This window comes from Pristiophorus japonicus, chromosome 2, assembly GCF_044704955.1.
Source record: "Pristiophorus japonicus isolate sPriJap1 chromosome 2, sPriJap1.hap1, whole genome shotgun sequence".
Classification (NCBI taxonomy): Eukaryota; Metazoa; Chordata; class Chondrichthyes; family Pristiophoridae; genus Pristiophorus; species Pristiophorus japonicus.
The window spans coordinates 282,678,572-282,701,715 of NC_091978.1; the positions used below are offsets into that span (position 1 = coordinate 282,678,572).

The following is a 23,144-nucleotide window of genomic DNA, read 5'->3' on the forward strand; positions in this document are numbered from 1 at the left end:
GGTCAAGATTTCATTGGCCTTCCTGATCACTTGCTGTACCTGCATACTAACCTTTTGTGTTTCATGCACCAGGGCCCCCAGGTCCTGCTGTACTACAGCACTTTGCAATTTTTCTTCATTTAAATAATAACTTGCTCTTAGATTTTTTTCTGCCAAAGTGCATGACCTCACACTTATCAACATTATACTCCATCTGCCAAATTTTTGTCCACTCACTTAGCCTGTCTATATCCTTTTGCAGGTTTTTTGTGTCCTCACACATTGCTTTTCCTCCCATCTTTGTATCGTCAGCAAACTTGGTTACTTTACTCGGTCCCTTCCGCTAAGTCATTAATATAGATTGTAAATAGTTGGGGTCCCAGCACTGATCACTGTGGCACCCCACTGGTTACTGATTGCCAACCCAAGAATGAACCATTTATCCCGACTCCCTGTTTTCTGTTCGTTAGCCAATCCTCTATCAATGCTAATATATTACCCCCAATCCCGTGAACTTTTATCTTGTGCAGTAACCTTTTTATGTGGCAGATACCTTCTGGAGGTCCAAATACACCACATCCACTGGTTCCCCTTTATCCACCCTGTTCGTTACATCCTCAAAGAATTCCAGCAAATTTGTCAAACATGACTTCCCCTTCATAAATCCATGCTGACTCTGCCTGACTGAATTTTGCTTTTCCAAATGTCCCGCTACTGCTTTAATAATGGACTCCAGCATTTTGCTAACCACAGATGTTAGGCTAACTGGTCTATAGTTTCCTGCTTTTTGTCTGCCTCCTTTTTTATATAGGGGCATTACATTTGCAGTTTTTCAATCTGCTGGGACCTCCCCAGAATCCAGGGAATTTTGGTAAATTACAACCAATGCATCCACTATCCTTGCCGCTTCTCTTAAGACCCTAGGATGCAAGCCATCAGGTCCAGGGGATTTATCTGCCTTTAGTCCCATTATCTTACTGAGTACCACCTCCTTAGTGATTGTGATTGTGTTAAGTTCCTCCCCTGCTATAGCATGTTGGCTATCCACTGTTGGGATATTGTTTGTGTCCTCTACCGTAAAGACTGATGCAAAATATTTGTTCAGAGTTTCTGCCATCTCCATGTTCCCAATCACTAATTCCCCGGTCTCGTCCTCGAAGGGACCAACATTTACTTTAGCCACTCTTCCTTTTTATATATCTTTTCTATATTAGGAATTGTATAACATGATCTTAGTAATTGTATGTTGTTGGGAGAAAACTAAAATACATTGAGAGTGGGAGAGCGACAGTGATAGGGGATTCAATTGTAAGGGGAATAGATAGGTGTTTCTGCGGCCGCAACTGAGACTCCAGGATGGTATGTTGCCTCCCTGGTGCAAGGGTCAAGGATGTCTCGGAGCGGGTGCAGGATATTCTAAAAAGGGAGGGAGAACAGCCAGTTGTCGTGATGCACATTGGTAACAACGACATAGGTTTTAAAAAAAAGGGATGAGGTCCTATGAAATTAATTTTAGGAGCTAAATTAAAAAGTAGGATCTTAAAAGTAGTAATCTCGGGATTGCTACCAGTGCCACGTGCTAGTCAGAGTAGGAATCGCAGGATCGCGCAGATGAATACGTGGCTTGAGCAGTGGTGCAGCAGGGAGGGATTCAAATTCCTGGGGCATTGGAACCGGTTCTGGGGGAGGTGGGACCAGTACAAACCGGACAGTCTGCACCTGGGCAGGACCGGAACCAATGTCCTAGGGGGAGTGTTTGCTAGTGCTGTTGGGGAGGAGTTAAACTAATATGGCAGGGAGATGGGAACCAATGCAGGGAGACAGAGGGAAACAGAAAGGAGATGAGGAAAAGTGGAGGGCAGAGAAACCCAAGGCAAAAAACAAAAAGGGCCACGGTACAGCAAAATTCTAAAAGGACAAAGGGTGTTAAAAAAACAAGCCTGAAGGCTTTGTGTCTTAATGCAAGGAGTATCCGTAATAAGGTGGATGAATTAACTGCAAATAGATGTTAACAAATATGATGTGATTGGGATTACAGAGACGTGGCTCCAGGATGATCAGGGCTGGGAACTCAACATCCAGGGGTATTCAACATTCAGGAAGGATAGAATAAAAGGAAGAGGAGGTGGGGTAGCATTGCTGGTTAAAGAGGAGATTAATGCAATAGTTAGGAAGGATGATGTGGAATCTATATGGGTAGAGCTGCAGAACACCAAAGGGCAAAAAACGTTCGTGGGAGTTGTGTACAGACCTCCAAACATTTGTAGTGATGTTGGGGAGGGCATCAAACATGAAATTAGGGGTGCATGCAATAAGGGTGCAGCAGTTATAATGGGTGACTTTAATATGCACATAGATTGGGCTAACCAAACTGGAAGCAATACGGTGGAGGAGGATTTCCTGGAGTGCATAAGAGATGGTTTTCTAAACCAATATGTCGAGGAACCAACTAGGGTGGAGGCCATCTTAGACTGGGTGTTGTGTAATGAGAGGATTAATTAGCAATCTCGTGCGAGGCCCCTTGGGGAAGAGTGACCATAATATGGTGGAATTCTGCATTAGGATGGAGAATGAAACAGTTAATTCAGAGACCATGGTCCAGAGCTTAAAGAAGGGTAACTTTGAAGGTATGAGGCGTGAATTGGCTAGGATAGATTGGCGAATGATACTGAAGGGGTTGACTGTGGATGGGCGATGGCAGACATTTAGAGACCGCATGGATGCACTGCAACAATTGTACATTCCTGTCTGGCGTAAAAATAAAAAAGGGAAGGTGGCTCAACCGTGGCTATCAAGGGAAATCAGGGATAGTATTAAAGCCAAGGAAGTGGCATACAAATTGGCCAGAAATAGCAGCGAACCCGGGGACTGGGAGAAATTTAGAACTCAGCAGAGGAGGACAAAGGGTTTGATTAGGGCAGGGAAAATGGAGTACGAGAAGAAGCTTGCAGGGAACATTAAGACGGATTGCAAAAGTTTCTATAGATATGTAAAGAGAAAAAGGTTAGTAAAGACAAACGTAGGTCCCCTGCAGTCAGAATCAGGGGAAGTCATAACGGGGAACAAAGAAATGACGGACCAATTGAACAGGGACTTTGGTTCGGTATTCACTAAGGAGGACACCAACAACCTTCCGGATATAAAAGGGGTCAGAGGGTCTAGTAAGGAGGAGGAACTGAGGGAAATCCTTATTAATCGGGAAATTGTGTTGGGGAAATTGATGGGATTGAAGCCGGATAAATCCCCAGGGCCTTATGGACTGCATCCCAGAGTACTTAAGGAGGTGGCCTTGGAAATAGCGGATGCATTGACAGTCATTTTCCAACATTCCATTGACTCTGGATCAGTTCCTATGGAGTGGAGGGTAGCCAATGTAACCCCACTTTTTAAAAAAGGAGGGAGAGAGAAAACATCGGTAGTGGGTAAAATGATGGAATCAATTATTAAGGATGTCATAGCAGTGCATTTGGAAAGAGGTGACCTGATAGGTCCAAGTCAGCATGGATTTGTGAAAGGGAAATCATGCTTGACAAATCTTCTGGAATTTTTTGAGGATGTTTCCAGTAGAGTGGACAAGGGAGAACCAGTTGATGTGATGTATTTGGACTTTCAGAAGGCTTTCGACAAGGTCCCACACAAGAGATTAATGTGCGAAGTTAAAGCACATGGGATTGGGGGTAGTATGCTGACATGGATTGAGAACTGGTTGTCAGACAGGAAGCAAAGAGTAGGAGTAAATGGGGACTTTTCAGAATGGCAGGCAGTGACTAGTGGGGTACTGCAAGGTTCTGTGCTGGGCCCCAGCTGTTTACACTGTACATTAATGATTTAGACGAGGGGATTAAATGTAGTATCTCCAAATTTGCGGATGACACTAAGTTGGGCGGCAGTGTGAGCTGCGAGGAGGATGCTATGAGGCTGCAGAGCGACTTGGATAGGTTAGGTGAGTGGGCAAATGCATTGCAGATGAAGTATAATGTGGATAAATGTGAGGTTATCCACTTTGGTGGTAAAAACAGAGAGACAGACTATTAACTGAATGGTGACACATTAGGAAAAGGGGAGGTGCAACGAGACCTGGGTGTCATGGTACATCAGTCATTGAAGGTTGGCATGCAGGTACAGCAGGCGGTTAAGAAAGCAAATGGCATAGCAGGCGGTTAAGAAAGCAAATGGCATGTTGGCCTTCATAGCGAGGGGATTTGAGTACAGGGGCAGGGAGGTGTTGCTACAGTTGTACAGGGCCTTGGTGAGGCCACACCTGGAGTATTGTGTACAGTTTTGGTCTCCTAACTTGAGGAAGGACATTCTTGCTATTGAGGGAGTGCAGCGAAGGTTCACCAGACTGATTCCCGGGATGGCGGGACTGACCTATCAAGAAAGACTGGATCAACTGGGCTTGTATTCACTGGAGTTCAGAAGAATGAGAGGGGACCTCATAGAAACGTTTAAAATTCTGACGGGGTTAGACAGGTTCGATGCAGGAAGAATGTTCCCAATGTTGGGGAAGTCCAGAACCAGGGGACACAGTCTAAGGATAAGGGGGAAGCCATTTAGGACCGAGATGAGGAGAAACTTCTTCACCCAGAGAATGGTGAACCTGTGGAATTCTCTACCACAGAAAGTTATTGAGGCCAATTCACTAAATCTATTCAAAAAGGAGTTAGATGAAGTCCTTACTACTAGGGGGATCAAGGGGTATGGTGAGAAAGCAGGAATGGGGTACTGAAGTTGCATGTTCAGCCATGAACTCATTGAATGGCAGTGCAGGCTAGAAGGGCCGAATGGCCTACTCCTGCACCTATTTTCTATGTTTCTATTATACAAAGGAAGATGTATGAAAATTCAGTTTTGTAAATAGTGTCAGCCTTTACTTTATCTCATGTATTGAATTCAGTGAAAAAAGTGGTCTCGACAAATGTACTTGGTCATTACCTTTTGGGGAATCTTTTTATGCCAGCCATCACAACTGTTGAAATGAATGTTATAGTGAGATTATGCATTTGTTTCTGAAAGAGGCTGTATAAATTGCATGCAGATTTATGTACAGTCTAGACACAGTTAACACCTGATAATAAGCACTGCTGTGAGAGTCAGACATTTATCAACTTTAAACATTTATCCAATTAGCTAGATTTCTATGTCTCAATAAACATCATGGGGGGGGGGGGGGGGGGTGGAAAAGCCTTCATTTTCTTCTTCAAATCTGTTAAATAATAGAATACAATACAATGGCCTGGAGTTCCTATTCGATCGCACTTTTTTTTTTATCCGGCACAATTCCCTCAATATCTGCGTAACCAGCAGAAAAGTTTGTGGAATTTTAAGCGCAAATTGTCTTTAGCGTACCTTGAGTTCCCACGATCATTCCACCCGCCCCCCCCCCCCCCCCTATTTCTTATCGACATGCTGCCCTTTGGCGACATCATCCAAAAACACAGCGTCAGTTTTCACATGTACGCTGACGACACTTGGCTCGATCTCACCACCCCTTCTCTACTTGTCTGATATCCAGTACCAATGAGCAGAAATTTCCTCAAACCATTGTCCTTGGGCCCCACCACAAATTCTCTTCCCTAGCCACAGACTCCATCCCTCTCCCTGGCAACTGTATGAGGCTGAATCAGACTGTTTGCAACCTTGAACGAAAGAAAGACTTGGATTTATAAAGTGCCTTTCACGACCATCGGATATCTCAGCGCTTTACAGCCAATGAAGTACTTTTGGAGTGTAGTCCCTGTTATAATGTAGGAAACGCGGCAGTCAATTTGCACACAAGCAAGCTCCCACAAACAGCAATGTGATAATGACCACATAATCTGTGTTTTTGTTATGTTGATTGAGAGATAAATATTGGCCAAGATTCCGGGGATAACTCCAGTGCTCTTCTTCGAAATAGTGGCATGGGATCTTTTACGTCCACTTGAGAGAGCAGATGGGGCCTCGGTTTAATGTGTCATCCGAAAGATGGCACCTTCAACAGTGCAATGCTCCCTTACCACTGCACTGGATGTGTCAGCCTACATTTTTGTTTTGTGCTCAAGTCCCTGGAATGGGACTTGAACCCACAACCTTCTGACTCAGGTGAGAGTGCAACCCACTGAGCCACACTTGACACTTGGTGTCATATTTGACCCCAAGCTTTCAATTACATATCCACACCATCACGAAGACCACCTATTTCGACCTCTGTGACATCGCCCGAGACTGCCCCGCCTCAGCTCATCTGCTGCTGAAACCCTCATCCATGCCTTTGTTACCTCTAGATTTGACTATTCCAACGCATTCCTGGCTTGCCACCCATCTTCCACCCGCCATAAAATTGAGGTAATCTAAAACTCTGCTGCCCGTGTCTCACCAAGTCATTGGCTCCTGGTTACGTAGCGTCTCGATGTTAAAATTCTTATCCTTGTTTTCATATCCCTCCATGGCCTCGCCCTTCTCTATCCCTGTAGCCTCCTTCAGCCCTAAAACCCTCCGAGATCTCTGCGCTCTTCCAGTTCTGGCCTCTTGCTCATCCCTGATTTCAGTTGCTCCACCATTGGCAGCCATGCCTTCAACTGCCAAGGCCCGAAGCACTGGAATTCCCTCCTTAAAATTCTCCGCCTCTCTACCTCTCTCTCTTCCCTTAAGGCCTTCAAACCTACCTCCACGACCAATCGTCTGCCTTAATAGCTCCTTGTGTGGCTCAGTGTCAAATATTGTTAACACTCCTGTGAAGCGCCTTGGGGTGTTTTACCACGTTAAAGGCGCTATATAAATGTAGGTTGTAGTTTTAAAAACATCGTGCTAGGAGTAAACCCCGTCCACAAAACTGGCCACGACCCCAGGGTGAATTAATCACCTTTGGGAGTTTCCACTAATTGCAGTTGTTGCAGGCCTTCAAGGAGCCTCCAGAAATAAAGCTGGATCTTTTGGACGCAAGTACGCTAATAGGTTTTGAAAGGTTTTGAATTTTTTTAAAAATTTCTAAGGAACTCAGTACTGTACCCCTATCTAACTAGAAAATAGTTTTGTATATTTTTAGTCATTTTTAGTAATTGAACATTGGGTTATTCACAGGTGGTGAATTGACACTGTGATTTAAAATGTTTATTTTTTGTGATAAACCCTTTTTCAGCTGCATTAATCAAACTTTACCAAGTTACCACTCTGAAATATATCAAGGACTATATTTTTAAAGCAAATGTTTTGAAAATTATGCTTTACAACACTACTCGATTGTGCTGGTTCATAGCAGATTTTGCGTTCGGTATGCAAATGAATGTGAGCGGAAACCTGGGATGGGGGGCAACTTTTTAAAACCGGTGCAATTTTAGGCACAGTTTGCGCCAATTGCACCTAAAGCGGAGATTCTACCCCAATATTCTTCAGAGAATATTTGGAGTAACAAAGGACCAATATTGCTTTGAAATTCATTTGTCAATATTTTCACATAATAACTCTCATGGCCAGACTGACATCTTTTTGTCTTGTATTAATAGTTTAGGTTGTATTTATCCATTTATTAACATAATCTCACCTGTGGAACAGAACATATATAGAAATAGATTGCGTATCTTACCTGGCCTCAACTTGCGTGGCAAAAATTGTTATCCTCTTCTATCGTGTGTGAATTGGGAAGGTTAGAATGGTTGTAATGGTTCATAAGGATAATACAGAATCTCCGATACTACAATGTTTTGGATTATCTTGAAATAGCACACATTCTTTGAAAATGATTTACTATCTGACAGCTCCCTGCCACAATATTTTGGTGTCTGAAAATGCTTTGTCACAAAATGGTGAGATGTGTGTTCATATCTGGGATTTGTCAATAAAACCGGCTCCTCATCTTGGCTCTACTATGAGAAGAGGGTCTAAGTGGAACCAGAAAATGTTGGAAAAACATCAGATTAGTTAGCATCTGTAAAGCCAAAAGATGTGTTATGATATTTTGGGTGTGTAGCCTTCAGAATTGATATTGACTGACTTGTGCATTTCCAAGAATTTCTGTGTTTTATTTTAATTTCTAGCATTTGAAGTTTTCCTTTTGCTTAATTGGGATCCAAGTGAAGGCACGGTAATTTTGTTTTTTCTCAGTACAAGGGCAAATCATCCCTGGGCACAAGCACACCATTAAACAACTGGTTAAAAAGGTCTGTGGGAGAGGTTTTGAAGCAAATTGGCCTCCTGCTCGCTTGAATGGTGAATTACATATGATGGGGAGACCAATAGAAAACTGATCCATCAATGTTGGTTACCATTTATTTATCCCATTTTTGAACGAGTAGGCTTTGTGTAAGATGGTTGTTTCGGGATTCCCAATATTATACAGGAGTTGCTTTTTAGGGATGTGCATTTTAAATACCTTTTTACAGGAGTTCAAGCTTGACCAGTATGTTTGTGCCAAACTGAAATGGTGTCTCCTGTTTGTGTGCAGCTGGCACAAGCTTTAGTCACTGCCATAGATTTGCCAGATTTTCAAAGGAATTTTATTCATGCTTCCAGATCTCTGCTGGTATAATGTAGGATATTTCATTACCTTTGTAGAAAAAATTGTAAGCAATATTTTTTTTGCAATTCTGTGAAACATCTTGGAATGTTTCTCTATGTTAAAGACTTCAGATGTAAATTATCATCATCAGTGGGTTTACTTCTGCACCTTATTTTATTAACGATTTAATTATTATCTTTTATAGAAGTGTTGTGGTAGCTCCTAAAAAACCTCTGATTGCTGTTGGAAGTGAAACTGTTACTCCTGCTACTACAGATGCTGTTAGTGTGGTCTCGACTACAGACTCTGCAGAGGACACTGCTGTTGAACCTACAGGTAAATCTCAGACATTTTTTTCAGTCCAGGTGTAGTGGTGAGAGCAGATAAATGACTCGTGCTTAAATGAAGTGTTTTATTGTCATTTAAAAAATATTTGCAACAGCCATCCTTTCCTTAAGGCACTTTCACAATATTAACCCAGTGTTTTGAGTTTAATTTACTAGATTAGAAAAGTTTTTGTTCGAACACCGTAAAGGTTGTTTTCAGGCAATTCCTGACGACAACAAAGTGCCTCTTTGGGATTATGGCTGGGAAGTTAGAGTTTTTTTGTTTTTGAAGGTTATAGTATTTTTGGAAGAAATAAATACATCTGCTTTTCATACAAGAGCAATTGCTGATACTATCTGACATTGCCGCAATATAATTACATAAAAAGTGTGCTGTTAACATAACCGTGTTGCACCATGCCCTCTCCAGTATGCGAATATTAACCTTTTAATGATATGGCAGAATATGTCCTATGGTATAATATTTTTCTATGTTATAGGTATTTATTGATACTGTAGTGTTAAAAATCAAACTACATTGTGCATATTTACAGTGGAGTAAAAATTTAGCTAGCTCATAAACGACTAATGTCATTTGGTTTTGGTAACTGCCTGTAAAATGCTGGCATTTTACGCCTACTTGAAATACCTCAAATAAAATTGATGATTTCTTATACAACTTTGCATATTGTTTTGGACTGACGTGCAGCTGCATAAATTGTTTCCTAAATGAAATACTTTTAAACTTACGAACTATATTGCAACCATATATAGATTGTTACTGTTTCATTGTTAACTTTTTTTAGTATGCTTTTTTACCAGCTTGTAGCCCTAACATTAAAAAGCTGAATTTGTTAGTGATACTTGTATACATTTGATATTATCAGCATACACCATTTAAAAAAAAAAGTCTTTTGACATTAAACAGATTTGACAATAATCATCATACAGTTTTTAAGGCTCAACAAATAGCAACATTTCCTCCATGTTTTTATCACACACTAGTGGAGCCATTGCTAGATTAGTCCCTGATGAATTTGTATAAACAATGGACTTTCTCCAGGAGGATGCTAGACAGATGATCTATTTGCATTTTCTTTCAAGTCTCCACGAGGGTCTGTTAAACTGTCATTCAAAAGGAGCCAGTTTATCAGTGAGGGATTAACGGAGATAAGTCAATTTGGCTGTACACATTTGATTGGGCTACTGCATCTGACCAGATTTACTCGATTTGCTCAAGTCAGTCTGAATGTTTTTGAACTCCGATCTTATGTACATTTTATGGTTTCATAATTGGAACTCAATAATTTTGTTTTCTTGTCTGCACTGCTTTTTAACATGTTAAAATTAAATTCCTTAGTCACTATTTATGATGCCTTTTAGTTAAAAGTTGTGAAATTAAAAAAAAACAATTTTTTTTTTCTAGCTTCCCTCCCAAATGCTAGTCACTTTCAAAAACTAAACTAGAAAAACATGCGTTATACTTGTGTATCAGTTTAAAAAGTGCTGATCATTTGCAAGATTTTAAACCGAGTTCAAATGTCTTCTTTGAGACATTGGGTTAATTTAAAAATTCAATTTTGAAACTGGTCAAAGTGTTTCTCAGGTTTTCTATGGAGTTTGGTTTGCTGTATTTATAATTTTGGCCGACTTACCAACTGAGACCTGAGCAGCCACTCAGGATGTTTGGCAATGGTTTCTCGTATGATTTAGCAAATTTATTCAGTGAGTAGCTGGTTCGTGCCGACCACAAAAGTTCCAGGTTGGATCCAATATCTGCAAGTTAGGTACTATCAGCACCCAGTTTTGAGCCTCTAGATCTGTTCTTAATCGATCCCACTTAGCACAGTTTTAATGCAACACAACATGATGGAGGGTGGCCTCCATGTGAAGATGGGACTTGGTCTCCACAAGGACTGTGCAGTGACTCCTCCAATGCAAACCCAGTTCCCAATATCAGATTTTAAAACTCCATTAATTTTACAAACTATTTATAATAGCTCTGTGGAAAATTGTGATGCCTGATTGAAATATTGGAGAGTTTCAATGGAATTCAGATTTTTGCACTGTGTGAAAAGATTGTTTATAAAATGCCACATGCCCCCCAAAAAACTTCAGAAAAACAAAATGCATGATTTTTGTTTGTTTTTATAAAAAGAAATGGGAACAATATTTTTACCTGGTCGGTTAGTCTCAAACTACAGCCACACACGGTCGGGCGTTGACTCGGATCGCCTCGGGCAGTAAACACAAGAACATAAGAAACAGGAGCAGGAGTAGGTCATACGGCCCCTCGAGCCTGCTCCGCCATTCAATAAGACCATGGCTGATCTGATCATGAACTCCGTTCCACTTCCCCACCTGCTGCCCATAACCCTTTATCTCCTTATCGTTTAAGAAACTGTCTATTTCTGTCTTAAATTTATTCAATGTCCCAACTTCCATAGCTCTCTGAGGCAGCGAATTCCACAGATCCGCAACCCTCAGAGAAGAAATTTCTCCTCACGTCAGTTTTAAATGGGCGACCCCTTATTTTAAGATCATGCCCTCTAGTTCTAGTCTTCCCCCATCAGCGGAAACATCCTCTCTGCATCCACCTTGTCAAGCCCCTCATAATCTTATACGTTTCGATAAAATCACCTCTCATTCTTCTAAATTTCAATTAGTAGAGGCCCAACCTACTCCACATTTCCTCAAGTCAAACCCCTCATCTCCGGAATCAATCTAGTGAATGTGCTCTGAACTGCCTCCAAAGCAAGTATATCCTTTCGTAAATATGGAAACCAAACTGCATGCAGTATTCCAGGTGTGGCCTCACCAATATCCTGTATAGCTGAAGCAAGACTGACCTGCTGAACGTGGCTGAAACTCCCGGCTCCACTGCACAGATAGATTCCCAGTGAAGAAATCCCTTCATAGCACAGTCATGGTTACGTAGGCTCTGTTTGCATGCAGTTAAGTTCCGTGGGCTTGACACGGAACTGTTTGTCAGCTGTGGCGCAGTGGGGTAGCACTCTCGCCTCTGAATCAGAAGGTTGTGTGTTCAAGTTCTACTCCAGGGACTTGAGCACAAAAAAATCTAGGCTGACACTCCAGTGCAGTGCTGAGGGAGCACAGCACTGTCAGAGGTGCTGTCTTTCAGATGAGACATTAAACCAAGGCCCTGTTTACTCTTCCAATTGCATGTAAAAGATTCCATGGCACTATTTCGAAGAGGAGCAGGGGTGTTATCCCCGGTGTCCTGGCCAATATTTATCCCTTGATCAACATAAAAAAAAAACAGATTATCTGGTCATTATCATTGCTATTTGTGGGAGCTTGTTTGTGCTCAAATTGGTTGCCGAGTTTCCCACATTACAACAGTGACTATACTCCAAAAGTACTTAATTGGCAGTAAAGCGCTTTGAGACATCTGGTGGTCATGAAAGGCGTTATATAAATCCAAGTCTTTAAGTTCACCAAATGCAGTAAGAGACTCTACATCATCGCTTACTTCAGCTGAGAAGGTCTGATACACTAAATATGTGCTGTTATCGTGGAAGTGTGCAACGGCGGGGAGCTTACCCCATTCTCGTGTTCTGTCATTCCCACTTATAAGTGCCCCGAGTCGGATTTGGTGTTCACTCTAGGTTTTAGCTTGAATATTGTCTTTTTAAAATAAATATATGGAAGAGTCTGGCCATCAAGAACAAGATTATTTTCAGTATAGCACCATGTTTAAATCAGCCAATGCCTATAGGCTAGTATCGCCATTCAGGATTGAAACATTGCCATTGAGGTGAAGAGCGCTGTCGTCGTCATGCAGCAGCACAGTGCTGGAGGGTTGGGGGAAGATGGTGCAAGGGGTAAAGGCATCCTCCAGCTAAATTAGAATTCACAAACTTGGTGGAGATGCAGAGAAATTAAGATTTCTACATCATATATTTGAAGAATGGGTTGACAGGGTAGATGTTGGGAGGCTATTTTCCCCTGGATTGGGGGGGTTATGGTCTCAGAGTGTGGTGTTGACCATTTGGGACTGAGGTGAGGAGAGATTTATTTGCTCAGAGGGTTGTGGGTCTTTGGAATTCTCTGCCCCAGAGAGCTATGGATGCTCGAGTGCATTCAGGACTGGGAGCGATGCATTTCTGAGCGTTCGGGGCAGTTGCAGGGGGGTGGCGGGGAGTTGAGGTGTGGTATTCTATTCGCGAATCTTTTATTAATAAGTAGAGCTGCCAATCACTTTGCAGCGACATTGCTTGTTCAGAAAAATGGGCTTCTGCTATCTCTTTTCTGTTAATGCAGAGAAAAGCAAGGAAGGCGTATGTGCGGCTATAGGTGTACAAGATCTGTGTCAATTTTGACCAGCAACTTAGAATCAACTGATTTTAGTGCAAGAATAATGTGTGTAATAAAACCAAGCTTTAAGAGGAGACTGTTCCAATCACTAAACACTTAACAACAGAAGTTATTGGTGCAAAATCATTTCATTTGGCTCAGGTGTAAAATTTGCCTATGGACAAAAAAGTCGCGCTTAGAGGAATACGTGGCCCACTCAGCACAGATAAAAATTAGAGGGAACATTGGCTGCAACTTAAGCATCGAAACAGGACACGACAAAGGTACACGCAGGCAATTCGACCCTGCAAAGTCCGCCTCACTAACATCTGGGGACTGGTGCCAAAGGTGGGAAAGCAACTCCCTGACTTAGTCTTACTAACAGAATCATATCTATTAGCTAACATCCCAGACTCATCCATCACCATTGTATATACAGTTGGTAGGGTGTTGTCCTAGGATTTACTCTAGGGCCCCATAAGGCTCATGGCTTCAGGTCAAACCTCATAATAACATAAATAGGAGTAGACCAACTGGCCCCTCGAGCCTGCTCTGCCATTTAATAAGATCATGGCTGATTTGATCATGGACTCAACTCCATTTTCCTGGCTGCTCCCCATAACCCTTTACTCCCTTATCGCTCAAAAATCTGTCTTTCTCTGCCTTAAATATAGTCAATGACCCCAGCCTGCACAGCTCTGAGGCAGAGAATTCCACAGATTTACAACCCTCTCCGAGAAGAAATTCCTCCTCATCTCAGTTTTAAATGGGTGGCCCCTTATTGTGTGACTATGTCCCCTAGTTTTAGTTTCCCCTATGAGTGGAAATATCCTCTGCATTCACCTTGAGGAGCTCCCTCAGTATTTTATATGTTTCGATAAGATCACACCTCATTCTTCTGAACTCCAATGTGTATCGGCCCAACCTACTCAATCTATCTTCATAAGTCAACCCCCTCATCTCCGGAATCAACCTAGTGACCCTTCTCTGAACAGCCTCCAATGCAAGAATATCCTTGCTTAAATATGGAAACCAAAACTGGACGCAGTACTCTCGGTGTGGCCTCACCAATACCCTGTGCAGTTGTAACAGGATTTCTCTGCTTTTATACTCCAAAAGGCCAACATTCCATTTTGTCTTCCTGATTTACTTGCTGTACCTGCATACTCACTTTTTGTGTTTCATGCACAAGGATCCCCAGGACCTTTTGTACTGCAGCACTTGCAATTTTTCTCCATTGAAATTATAATTTGTGTTTTTATTTTTTCTGCCAAAGTGGATAACCTCACATTATACTCCATCTGCCTAATTTTTGCCCACTTAGCCTGTCTATGTCCCTCCTGCTAATTACCACTGACTACCCTTCCTCAGCTGATGAATCAGCACTCCTCCATGTTGAACATCACTTGGAGGAAGCACTGGGGGTCGCAAGGGCACATAATATACTATGGGTGAGGAACCTCAATGGCCTTCAAGTGTAGCTTGGTCATAACACCTCAGTAGCTGGCCGAGGCCCGAAGGACATAGCTGCCACACTGGATTTGTATAAGGTGGTGATGGAACCAATTCAAGGGACCAGTCTACTTGACTTCATCCTCACCAATTTACTTGTTGCAGGTGCGTCTGTCTGTGACAGCATTAGTATGAGTGACCGCCACACAGCCCTAGTGGAGACCAAGTGTCATCTTCATCCTGAGGACACATTCCATTGTGGCACTACCACCGTGCTGTGGGATAGATTAGAATCTCAAAACTTTGTATGCATGAGATACTGTGGACAATCAGCAGCAGCAAAATTGTATTCCAATCTGTACACGTTGTACCACAATATTTATCCTCACAACCTGGTGCATTTCTCACTCCTCTTATCACCATCAAGCCAGATGACCAACCCTGGTTCAATGAAGAGTATACCAGGCATACCAAAAAATGAAGTTCCAACCTTGTGAAGCCACAATACATACACGCTAAACAGCAAAAGCAGAATGTGACAGATGGAGCTAAGTAATTTCATAACCAAAGGAACAGATCAAAGCTCTGCAGCCATGACATATTCAATTGTGGTGCACAAGTAAGCAACAAAGGGAGGAAGAGACTCCATGAACATACATGAGTGCAAAGAATAAGGCTGAAGTGTTTGCAACCATCTCCGGCCAGGACTGTTGCGGTGATGATTGTTCTCGGCCTCCTCCTGAAGTCATCACTATCACAGATGCCAGTCTTCAGCCAATTCGATTCACTTTACATAACATCAAAAAACAGCTGGGTGCACTGAGCACAGCAAAGGCTACGGGCAACATCCTGGCTTTAGTGCTCGAGGCCTGTGCTTCAGAAGTAGCTGCGTTCCTAGCCAAGTTGCAGTACAGTACAACACTGGCGTCTACCCGATAATGGAAAATTGCTCAGGTATGTCCTGTACACAAAAAAGGGACAAATCCACCCCAATCAATGCCCTATCAGTCTACTTTAAATCATCAGCAAAAGGATGTTAGGCGACGTCAAGAGTGCTATCAAGAAATACCCTGCTCATCCATGCTCAGTTTGGGTTCCACAAGGGCCAATTGACTCCAGACCTCATTACAGACTTGCTCCAAATATAGACACGAGCTTTTATATCCGAGGTAATCTGAGAGTGAATGCCTTTGACATCGAGGCAATCTTCAAACGTGTGGCACCAAGGTGCCTCCGTAAAATTGAAATCAATGGAGCTTAGGGGGACCCCTCCAATAGTTAATTAAACGTGGCACGAAAGAAGGTGGTTGTTGGTGGCCATTCATCTCGGCCTCTGGACATTGCTGCAGGACTTCCTCAGGGAAGCGTCCTCGGCCCACCTATCTCAAGCTCATTTATCAATGACCTTCCCTCCATCATAAGGTCAGCAGTGGGGCTGTTTGCTGATGATTGCAGTGTTCAGCTCCATTTGCAATTTCTCAGATAATAAAGCAGTCCATGCCCACAGACCTCTAACAGTCAAACTTGGGTTGATAAGTAACATTTGCGCCAGGCATTGGCCTTCTCCAACAAGGGGGAGCCTACCACCTCCCCATGACATTCAATAGCATTTTCATCGCTGAGTCACACTCAATTTCCATACTGTGGGGTCACCATTAACCCGAAACTCAACTGGACCAGTTACATAAATGTCAAGATGATTGGAGAAGTTTAGGGGCTGGGTAATCAGTGAGGCCTGTGGTTCGACTCCGGACTCTCCAAACTTCTCCACTACCTACAAAACATGATGGCAATATACATGTGATGCTTTTATCATGGCAAAATGTCCCCAAGCGCTTCACCAGAGTGTAATCAGACAAAAATTTACACCAATCCAAAGAAGGCAACACAAGGGCAGGTGATCAAAAGATTGGTGAGGTAGTTATTCAATAGTGTCTTGAAGGAGGAAGAAAGACGGAGAGGATAGAAAATGAATTCCAGAGCTTAGGACCTAGATAGCCGAAGGCTTGGCCGCCAATGGCAGGGCGAAGCAAGTGGGGGTCGTTGGAGGAACGCAAAGTTCTCAGAAGGTTGTAAGGCTGTAGGAGGTTACAAATATAGGGAGGGGTGAGCCCAGAGAAAGATTTGAACATGAGGATGAGAATTTTAAAATCGAGGTGTTGGTGAACCGGGATTCGATGTGGCCAGCAAGCACACAGATGATGGGTAAATGGGACTTGGTGTGAGTAAGGATACGGGCAACAGAATTTTGGATGAGCTGAAGTTAATGGAGGTGGGAGGCTGGCCAGAAGAGAAACATAGAAAATAGGTGCAGGGGTAGGCCATTCGGGCCTTTGAGCCTGCACCACCATTCAATAAGATCATGGCTGATCATTTACCTCAGTACCCCTTTCCTGCTTTCTCACCATACCCCTTGATCCCTTTAGCTGTAAGGGCCATATCTAACTTCCTCTTGAATATATCCAATGAACTGGCATCAACAACTCTCTGCGGTAGAGAATTCCACTGGTTACCAACTCTTGAGTGAAGAAGTTTCTCCTCATCTCAGGCCTAAATGGCTTACCCCTTATGCTTAGACGATGTCCCCTGGTTCTGGACTTCCCCAACATCGGGAACATACTTCCTGCATCTAACCTGTCCAGTCCTGTCAGAATTTTATATGTTTCTATGAGATCCCCTCATCTTTCTAAACTCCAGTGAATACAGGCCCAGTCGATCCAGTCTCTCCTCATATGTCAGCCCTGCCATCCCGGGAATCAGTCTGGTGAACCTTCGCTGCACTCCCTCAATAGCAAGAACGTCCTTCCTCAGATTAGGAGACCAAAACTGAACACACTATTCCAGGTGAGGCCTCACCAAGGCCCTGTACAACTGCAGTAAGACCTCTCTGTTCCTATACTCAAATCCCTTAGCTATGAAGGCCAACATACCATTTGCCGCCTTCACCATCTGCTGTACCTGCATGCCAACCTTCAATGACTGATGTACCATGACACCCAAGTCTCGTTGCACCTCCCCTTTTCCTAATCTGCCGCCATTCAGATAATATTCTGCCTTCGTGTTTTTGCCCCCAAAATGGATAACCTCACATTTATCCACATTGCACTGCATCAGCCATGCATTTGCCCACTCACCTAACCTGTCCAAGTCACCCTATAGCCTCTTAGCATTCTCCTCACAGCCCACACCACCACCCAGCTTAGTGTCATCTGCAAACTTGGAGACATTACACTCAATTCCTTCATCTAAATCATTTAATGTATATTGTAAATAGCTAGGGTCCCAGCACTGAGCCCTGCGGCACCCGACTAGACACTGCCTGCCATTTCCAACTCTCTGCTTCCTGTCTGCCAAACCAGTTCTCTATCCATGTCAGTACATTACCCCCAATACCATGTGCTTTAATTTTGCACACCAATCTCTTGTGTGCGACCTTGTCAAAAGCCTTTTGAAAGTCCAAATACACCACATCCACTGGTTCTCCCTTGTCCACTCTACCAGTTACATCCTCAAAAAATTCCAGAAGATTTGTCAAGCATGATTTCCCTTTCATAAATCCATGCTGATTTGGATCGATCCTGTCACTGCTTTCTAAATGCGCTGCTATTTCATCTTTAATAATTGATTCCAACATTCTCCCCACTACTGATGTCAGGCTAATCGATCTATAATTACCCGTTTTCTCTCTTCCTCCTTTCTTAAAAAGTAATGTTACATTAGCTACCCTTCAGTCCATAGGAACTGATCCAGAGTCGATAGATTTTTGGAAAATGATCACCAATGCATTCACTGTTTCTAGGGCCACTTCCTTAAGTACTCTGGGATGCAAACTATCAGGCCCCGGGGATTTATCGGCCTTCAATCCCCTCAATTTCCCGCCTAATATGGATTTCCTTCAGTTCTTCCTTCTCACTAGACCCTCGGTCCCCTAGTATTTCCAGAAGGTTATTTGTGTCTTCCTTCGTGAATACAGAACCAAAGTATTTGTTTAACTGGTCCGCCATTTCTTTTTTCCCCATTAATAAATTCACCTGAATCTGATTGCAAGAGACCTACATTTGTCTTCACTAATCTTTTTCTCTTCACATATCTATAGAAGCTTTTGCAATCAGTTTTAATGTTCCGAACAAGCTTCCTCTCATACTCTATTTTCCCCCTCCTAATTAAACCCTTTGTCCTCCTCTGCTGAATTATAAAATTTTCCTAGTCCTCAGGTTTGCTGCTTTTTCTGGCCAATTTATATGCCTCTTCCTTGGATTTAACAGTATCCTTAATTTCCCTTGTTAGCCACAGTTGAGCCACCTTCCCCATTTTATTTTTACTCCAGACAGGGATGTACAATTGTTGAAGTTCATCCATGTGATCTTTAAATATTTGCCATTGCCTATCCACCGTCAACCTTTTAAGTATCACTCACCAGTCTATTCTAGCCAATTCACGTCTCATACCATCAAAGTTACCTTTCCTTAAGTTCAGGACTCTAGTCTCTGAATTAACTGTGTCACTCTCTATCTTAATAAAGAATTCTACCATATTATGGTCACTCTTCCCCAAGGGGCCTCGGACACCAAGATTGCTAATTAGCCCTTTCTCATTACACATCACCCAGTCTAGGATGGCCAGCCCTCTAGTTGGTTCCTAGACATATTGGTCAAGAAAACCACCCCTACTACACTCGAAGAAATCCTCCTCCACCACAATATTACCAGTTTGGCTAGCCCAATTAATATGTAGATTAAAGCCGTCCATGATAACTGCTGTACCTTTATTGCACGCATCCCTAATTTCTTGTTTGGTGCTGTCCCCAACCTCTCTACTACTGTTTGGTGGCCTGTACACAACTCCCACCAGCGTTTTCTGCACTTTGGTATTCCGTAGCTCCACCCATACAGATTCCACATCATCCAAGCTAATGTCCTTCCTTACCATTGCGTTAATTTCCTCTTTAACCAGCAACACCACCCCACCTCCTTTTCCTTTCTGTCTATCCTTCCTGGATGTTGAATTCCCAGCCTTGGTCACCCTGGAGCCATGTCTCCGTGATGCCACTTACATCATATCCGTTAACAGCTATCTGCACAGTTAATTTGTCCACCTTATTACGAATGCTACTCGCATTGAGGCACGGAGCCTTCAGGCTTGTCTTTTGAACACACTTTGCCCCTTTAGAATTTTGCTGTAATGTGGCCCTTTTTGCTTTTTGGCTTGGGTTTCTCTGTCCTACACTTTTACTTTTCTTTCTATCTTTTGCTTCTGCCCCTATTCTACTTCCCTCCGTCTCCCTGCATCGGTTCCCATCCTCCTGCCATATTAGTTTAACCCCTCCCCAGCAGCACTAGCAAACACTCTCCCTAGGACATTGGTTCCGGTCCAGTCCAGGTGCAGACCGTCCGGCTTGTACTGGTCCCACCTCCCCCAGAACCGGTTCCAATGCCCCAGGAATTTGAATCCCTGCCTTCTGCACCACTCCTGAAGCCACGTATTCATCTGAGCTGCCCTGCAATTCCTACTCTGACTAGCATGTGGCACTGGTAGCACTGCTCTTCCTGTTGGTCACCCATCCCCAATCTGGCTCTGTACCCTTTCCCTGCGGTGTGGCCAACTCACTAAACGTGCTATTCATGACATCCTCAGCATCACGGATGCTCCAGAGTAAATCCACCCGCAGCTCCAGTGCCACAATGTGGTCTGTCAGGTGCTGCAGCCGGATACACTTCCCGCACATGTAGTCGTTCGGGACACTGGAAGCGTCCCTGACTTTCCACATAGCACAGGAGGAGCATGACATATGTCCGAGCTTTCCTGCCATGACTTAACCCTTAGATTAACTTAATCTCAGGGTTAAGTCATTGGAATAGTCGAGACTGGAGGTAACACAAGCAGGTGGATGAGTGTTTCAGCAGCAGATAGGCTGAGGTGAGGCAGGGGTGGAGATGGATGATAGTATGTTGGTAGAAATAGGCGGTCTTGGTGATGAGAATGTTATGGGGGTTGGAGATTCAGCTTGGGATCCATTAGGTCACAGAGGTTGTGAACATACTGGTTCTGCCTGAGGCAGTGGCAAGGGAGGGGAATGGAATCCGCAGCTAGGGAACATAAGTTGTGGTGGGGGCCCAAAGACCATGGCTTCGATCTTCCCAGTTTTTAATTGGAGGTAATTTTGACTCATCCAGGACTGGATGTCGGATAAGCAGTCTAATAACTCTGAGGCAGTGGAGTGGAGGGATAAAGCTGGGTCTCGATAGTGCACCCATGGAACCCGTGTTTTCAGATTATGTTGCCAAAGGGGCAGCATGTAGATGAGTAATCTGGGTGAGGTAAAAAACAGATCCTTGGGGGACTCCAGAGGTAACAGTGGAGGGTCGGGAAAAGAAGCCATTTCAGGAGATTGTCCAGCTACGACTGGATAGGTAAAAGAAACTGTGCGAGGAAGTCCCACTCAGCTGCACAATAGAGGAGTATGATGGAATACTCGCCACTTGCCTCGATGGGTGCAGCTGCGTCAAATCTCAAGGTCAACACCATCCTGGACATAGCTGTCTGCTTGATCGGCACCTAAGCCACTAATCTAAGTATCCAACATCCTCACAAGCGGTTATAAAGGATGCGTTGCAGGAACTGGCCAATGCTGTTTTGGGGGCCCCTCCCAAACTTGTGGCCTCCACCACCCAAGAGGACAAGGACAACAGGTGCAGGGGAACACCAACACCTTCAACTCTCTCACTATGCTGCCTTTGATACATATTCCCATTCCTTCATTGTCACTAGGTCAAAATCCTGGAACTCCCTACCTAATAGCATTGTGGAACCATCTTCATCACACTGACTGTAGCACTTTAAGAGCCATCACCACCTTCTCAGGGCAACTAAAGATGGGCAATAAATGCTGGCTTTGCCAGCCATATCCTGAGAATAAATTTTTTAAAACATAGAATCATTTTGCCCTTTCTGAAAATGATGTGTTTTGCGCTTGGGGGAAGGTGTTGGGAGTGACGTGGCCAGAATTGCCCCCAGGTTGCCGGGGGTCTAAATGGCTTTGCGCCAGATGCCAGCAAACATGACGATGATGTAATCGCTGTGCATGCCGATCCTTTGCATCCCGCTGGGGAAATTGCCTCACGGGAGTGCAGATGGCGCCAGGCGATGCGATCGCTGCTGGCCGATGCCACTGGCAGCTTTGTGGGGTACGTAGCTGCCGGCGGCCTGGGCGCTGCAGTCGGCCTTAAAGGGGAGGGCCTAGCGCCGCGGCCGGCATTTTATTTTCATTGTCGGCTGACTGGAGTTGGTCCGACAATTGAGGCCACTGGTTTGGCCGGACCGGCAACAGGCAGCCTGGCACTCCCTCTTGGGTGCCGGGCCATTGACCCGGCCGAAACCCTCCCTGATGGCCCATGCTAGGCCTCGCAGCATCCCTCCCCTTTAAGAGGAGGGGAGGGATGGCACATCCACATCGTACTGACTCGCAGCGCCATCCTCCCGCCCCGTGAGCGCACCAGCGAGCGCTATGATTTTTTGTGTTTCTAAGAGCCCAATTCCGGGGTTCAGGTGTCTTCCCAGCGCCAAGTGATAAAACTTTGGATAAATTGAAATTACAGTCCCAAACCCAGCGCGGGGCGAATCACAAAACAACAACAAAAACTTGCATTTATATAGCACCTTTAACCGAGTGAAACGCCCCAAGACGCTTGACAGGAGCATTGAGATAAAACATTTGACACCAAGCAGCATAAATAGAAATTAGCGCAGGGTCAAAGAGGTATGTTTTATGGATCGTCTTGAAGGAGGAAAGAGAGGCAGAGTGCTTTAGGTAGTGAGTTCCAGAGCTTGGGGCCGAGGCAATAGAAGCCACGGCCATCAATGGTTGAGTGATTATAATCAGATGCTCAAGAAGGCAGAATTAGAGGAGCGCTGACATCTCGGGAAGGTTGTGGGCTGGAGGAGATTACAGAGATGGGGAAGGGCAAGGCCGTGGAGGGATTTGAAAATAAGGATGAGAATTTTGAAATTGAGGCTTTGCTTAACTGGAAGCCAATGTCGATCAGCGAGCACAGGGGTGATGGGTGAGCGGGTCTTGTTACGAGTTAGTACATGGGCAGCCGAGTTTTGGATCACCTCTAGTTTATGTTGTTTAGAATGTGGGAGACCATCAAAGATTGCAGGCATATGTATGTTCAAAGGGAAATTGCAGAGACTTTAATGAAACCTCTATCTGCCCCGAGCACTAGAGAGAAATCATATAGTCCCACGCGTACCTCTTAATGGTAGAAATGTACATACCCTATACAGTGAGATTAATTAACCACAAATGGTAGTTGGGAAATTCAAAGATAACTGAAGAATTTTGAATTCCTTGGTATTCTAGTACATGCGTGTATTTTCAGTGTCTGCCACAACCAGCAAGGCGCTAGTTTTGGACTGCTAATCTGTGTTTTTTCCCATTCTCAGCTGGACTGTAAAATTACCTTTGTACTGACATTGTTTAAGTTTAGATTCTGGGAAACTGGCTCCCTACACTAAAATTAGTTCCGTTATCCCAGTGGCAGAATCCTAGACAGCTTATCATGGCTTTTAGGCTCTGCCGCTGTGCTTAGAGC

The 23,144-nt window shown here is 43.8% G+C and overlaps 1 protein-coding gene across 3 annotated transcripts in view; it reads left to right on the plus strand.

The window, feature by feature from the left end:
- The window catches only part of lrba (LPS-responsive vesicle trafficking, beach and anchor containing), a 1,157,354-nt gene that overhangs the window by 290,868 nt on the left and 843,342 nt on the right, over positions 1 to 23,144 (plus strand). For all 3 annotated transcript variants that reach the window (XM_070871469.1, XM_070871472.1, XM_070871473.1), the window contains exon 30: positions 8,661 to 8,791. In XM_070871469.1, coding sequence (XP_070727570.1) covers positions 8,661 to 8,791 — 131 coding nt within the window. The remainder of the gene's footprint in view (positions 1 to 8,660; positions 8,792 to 23,144) is intronic.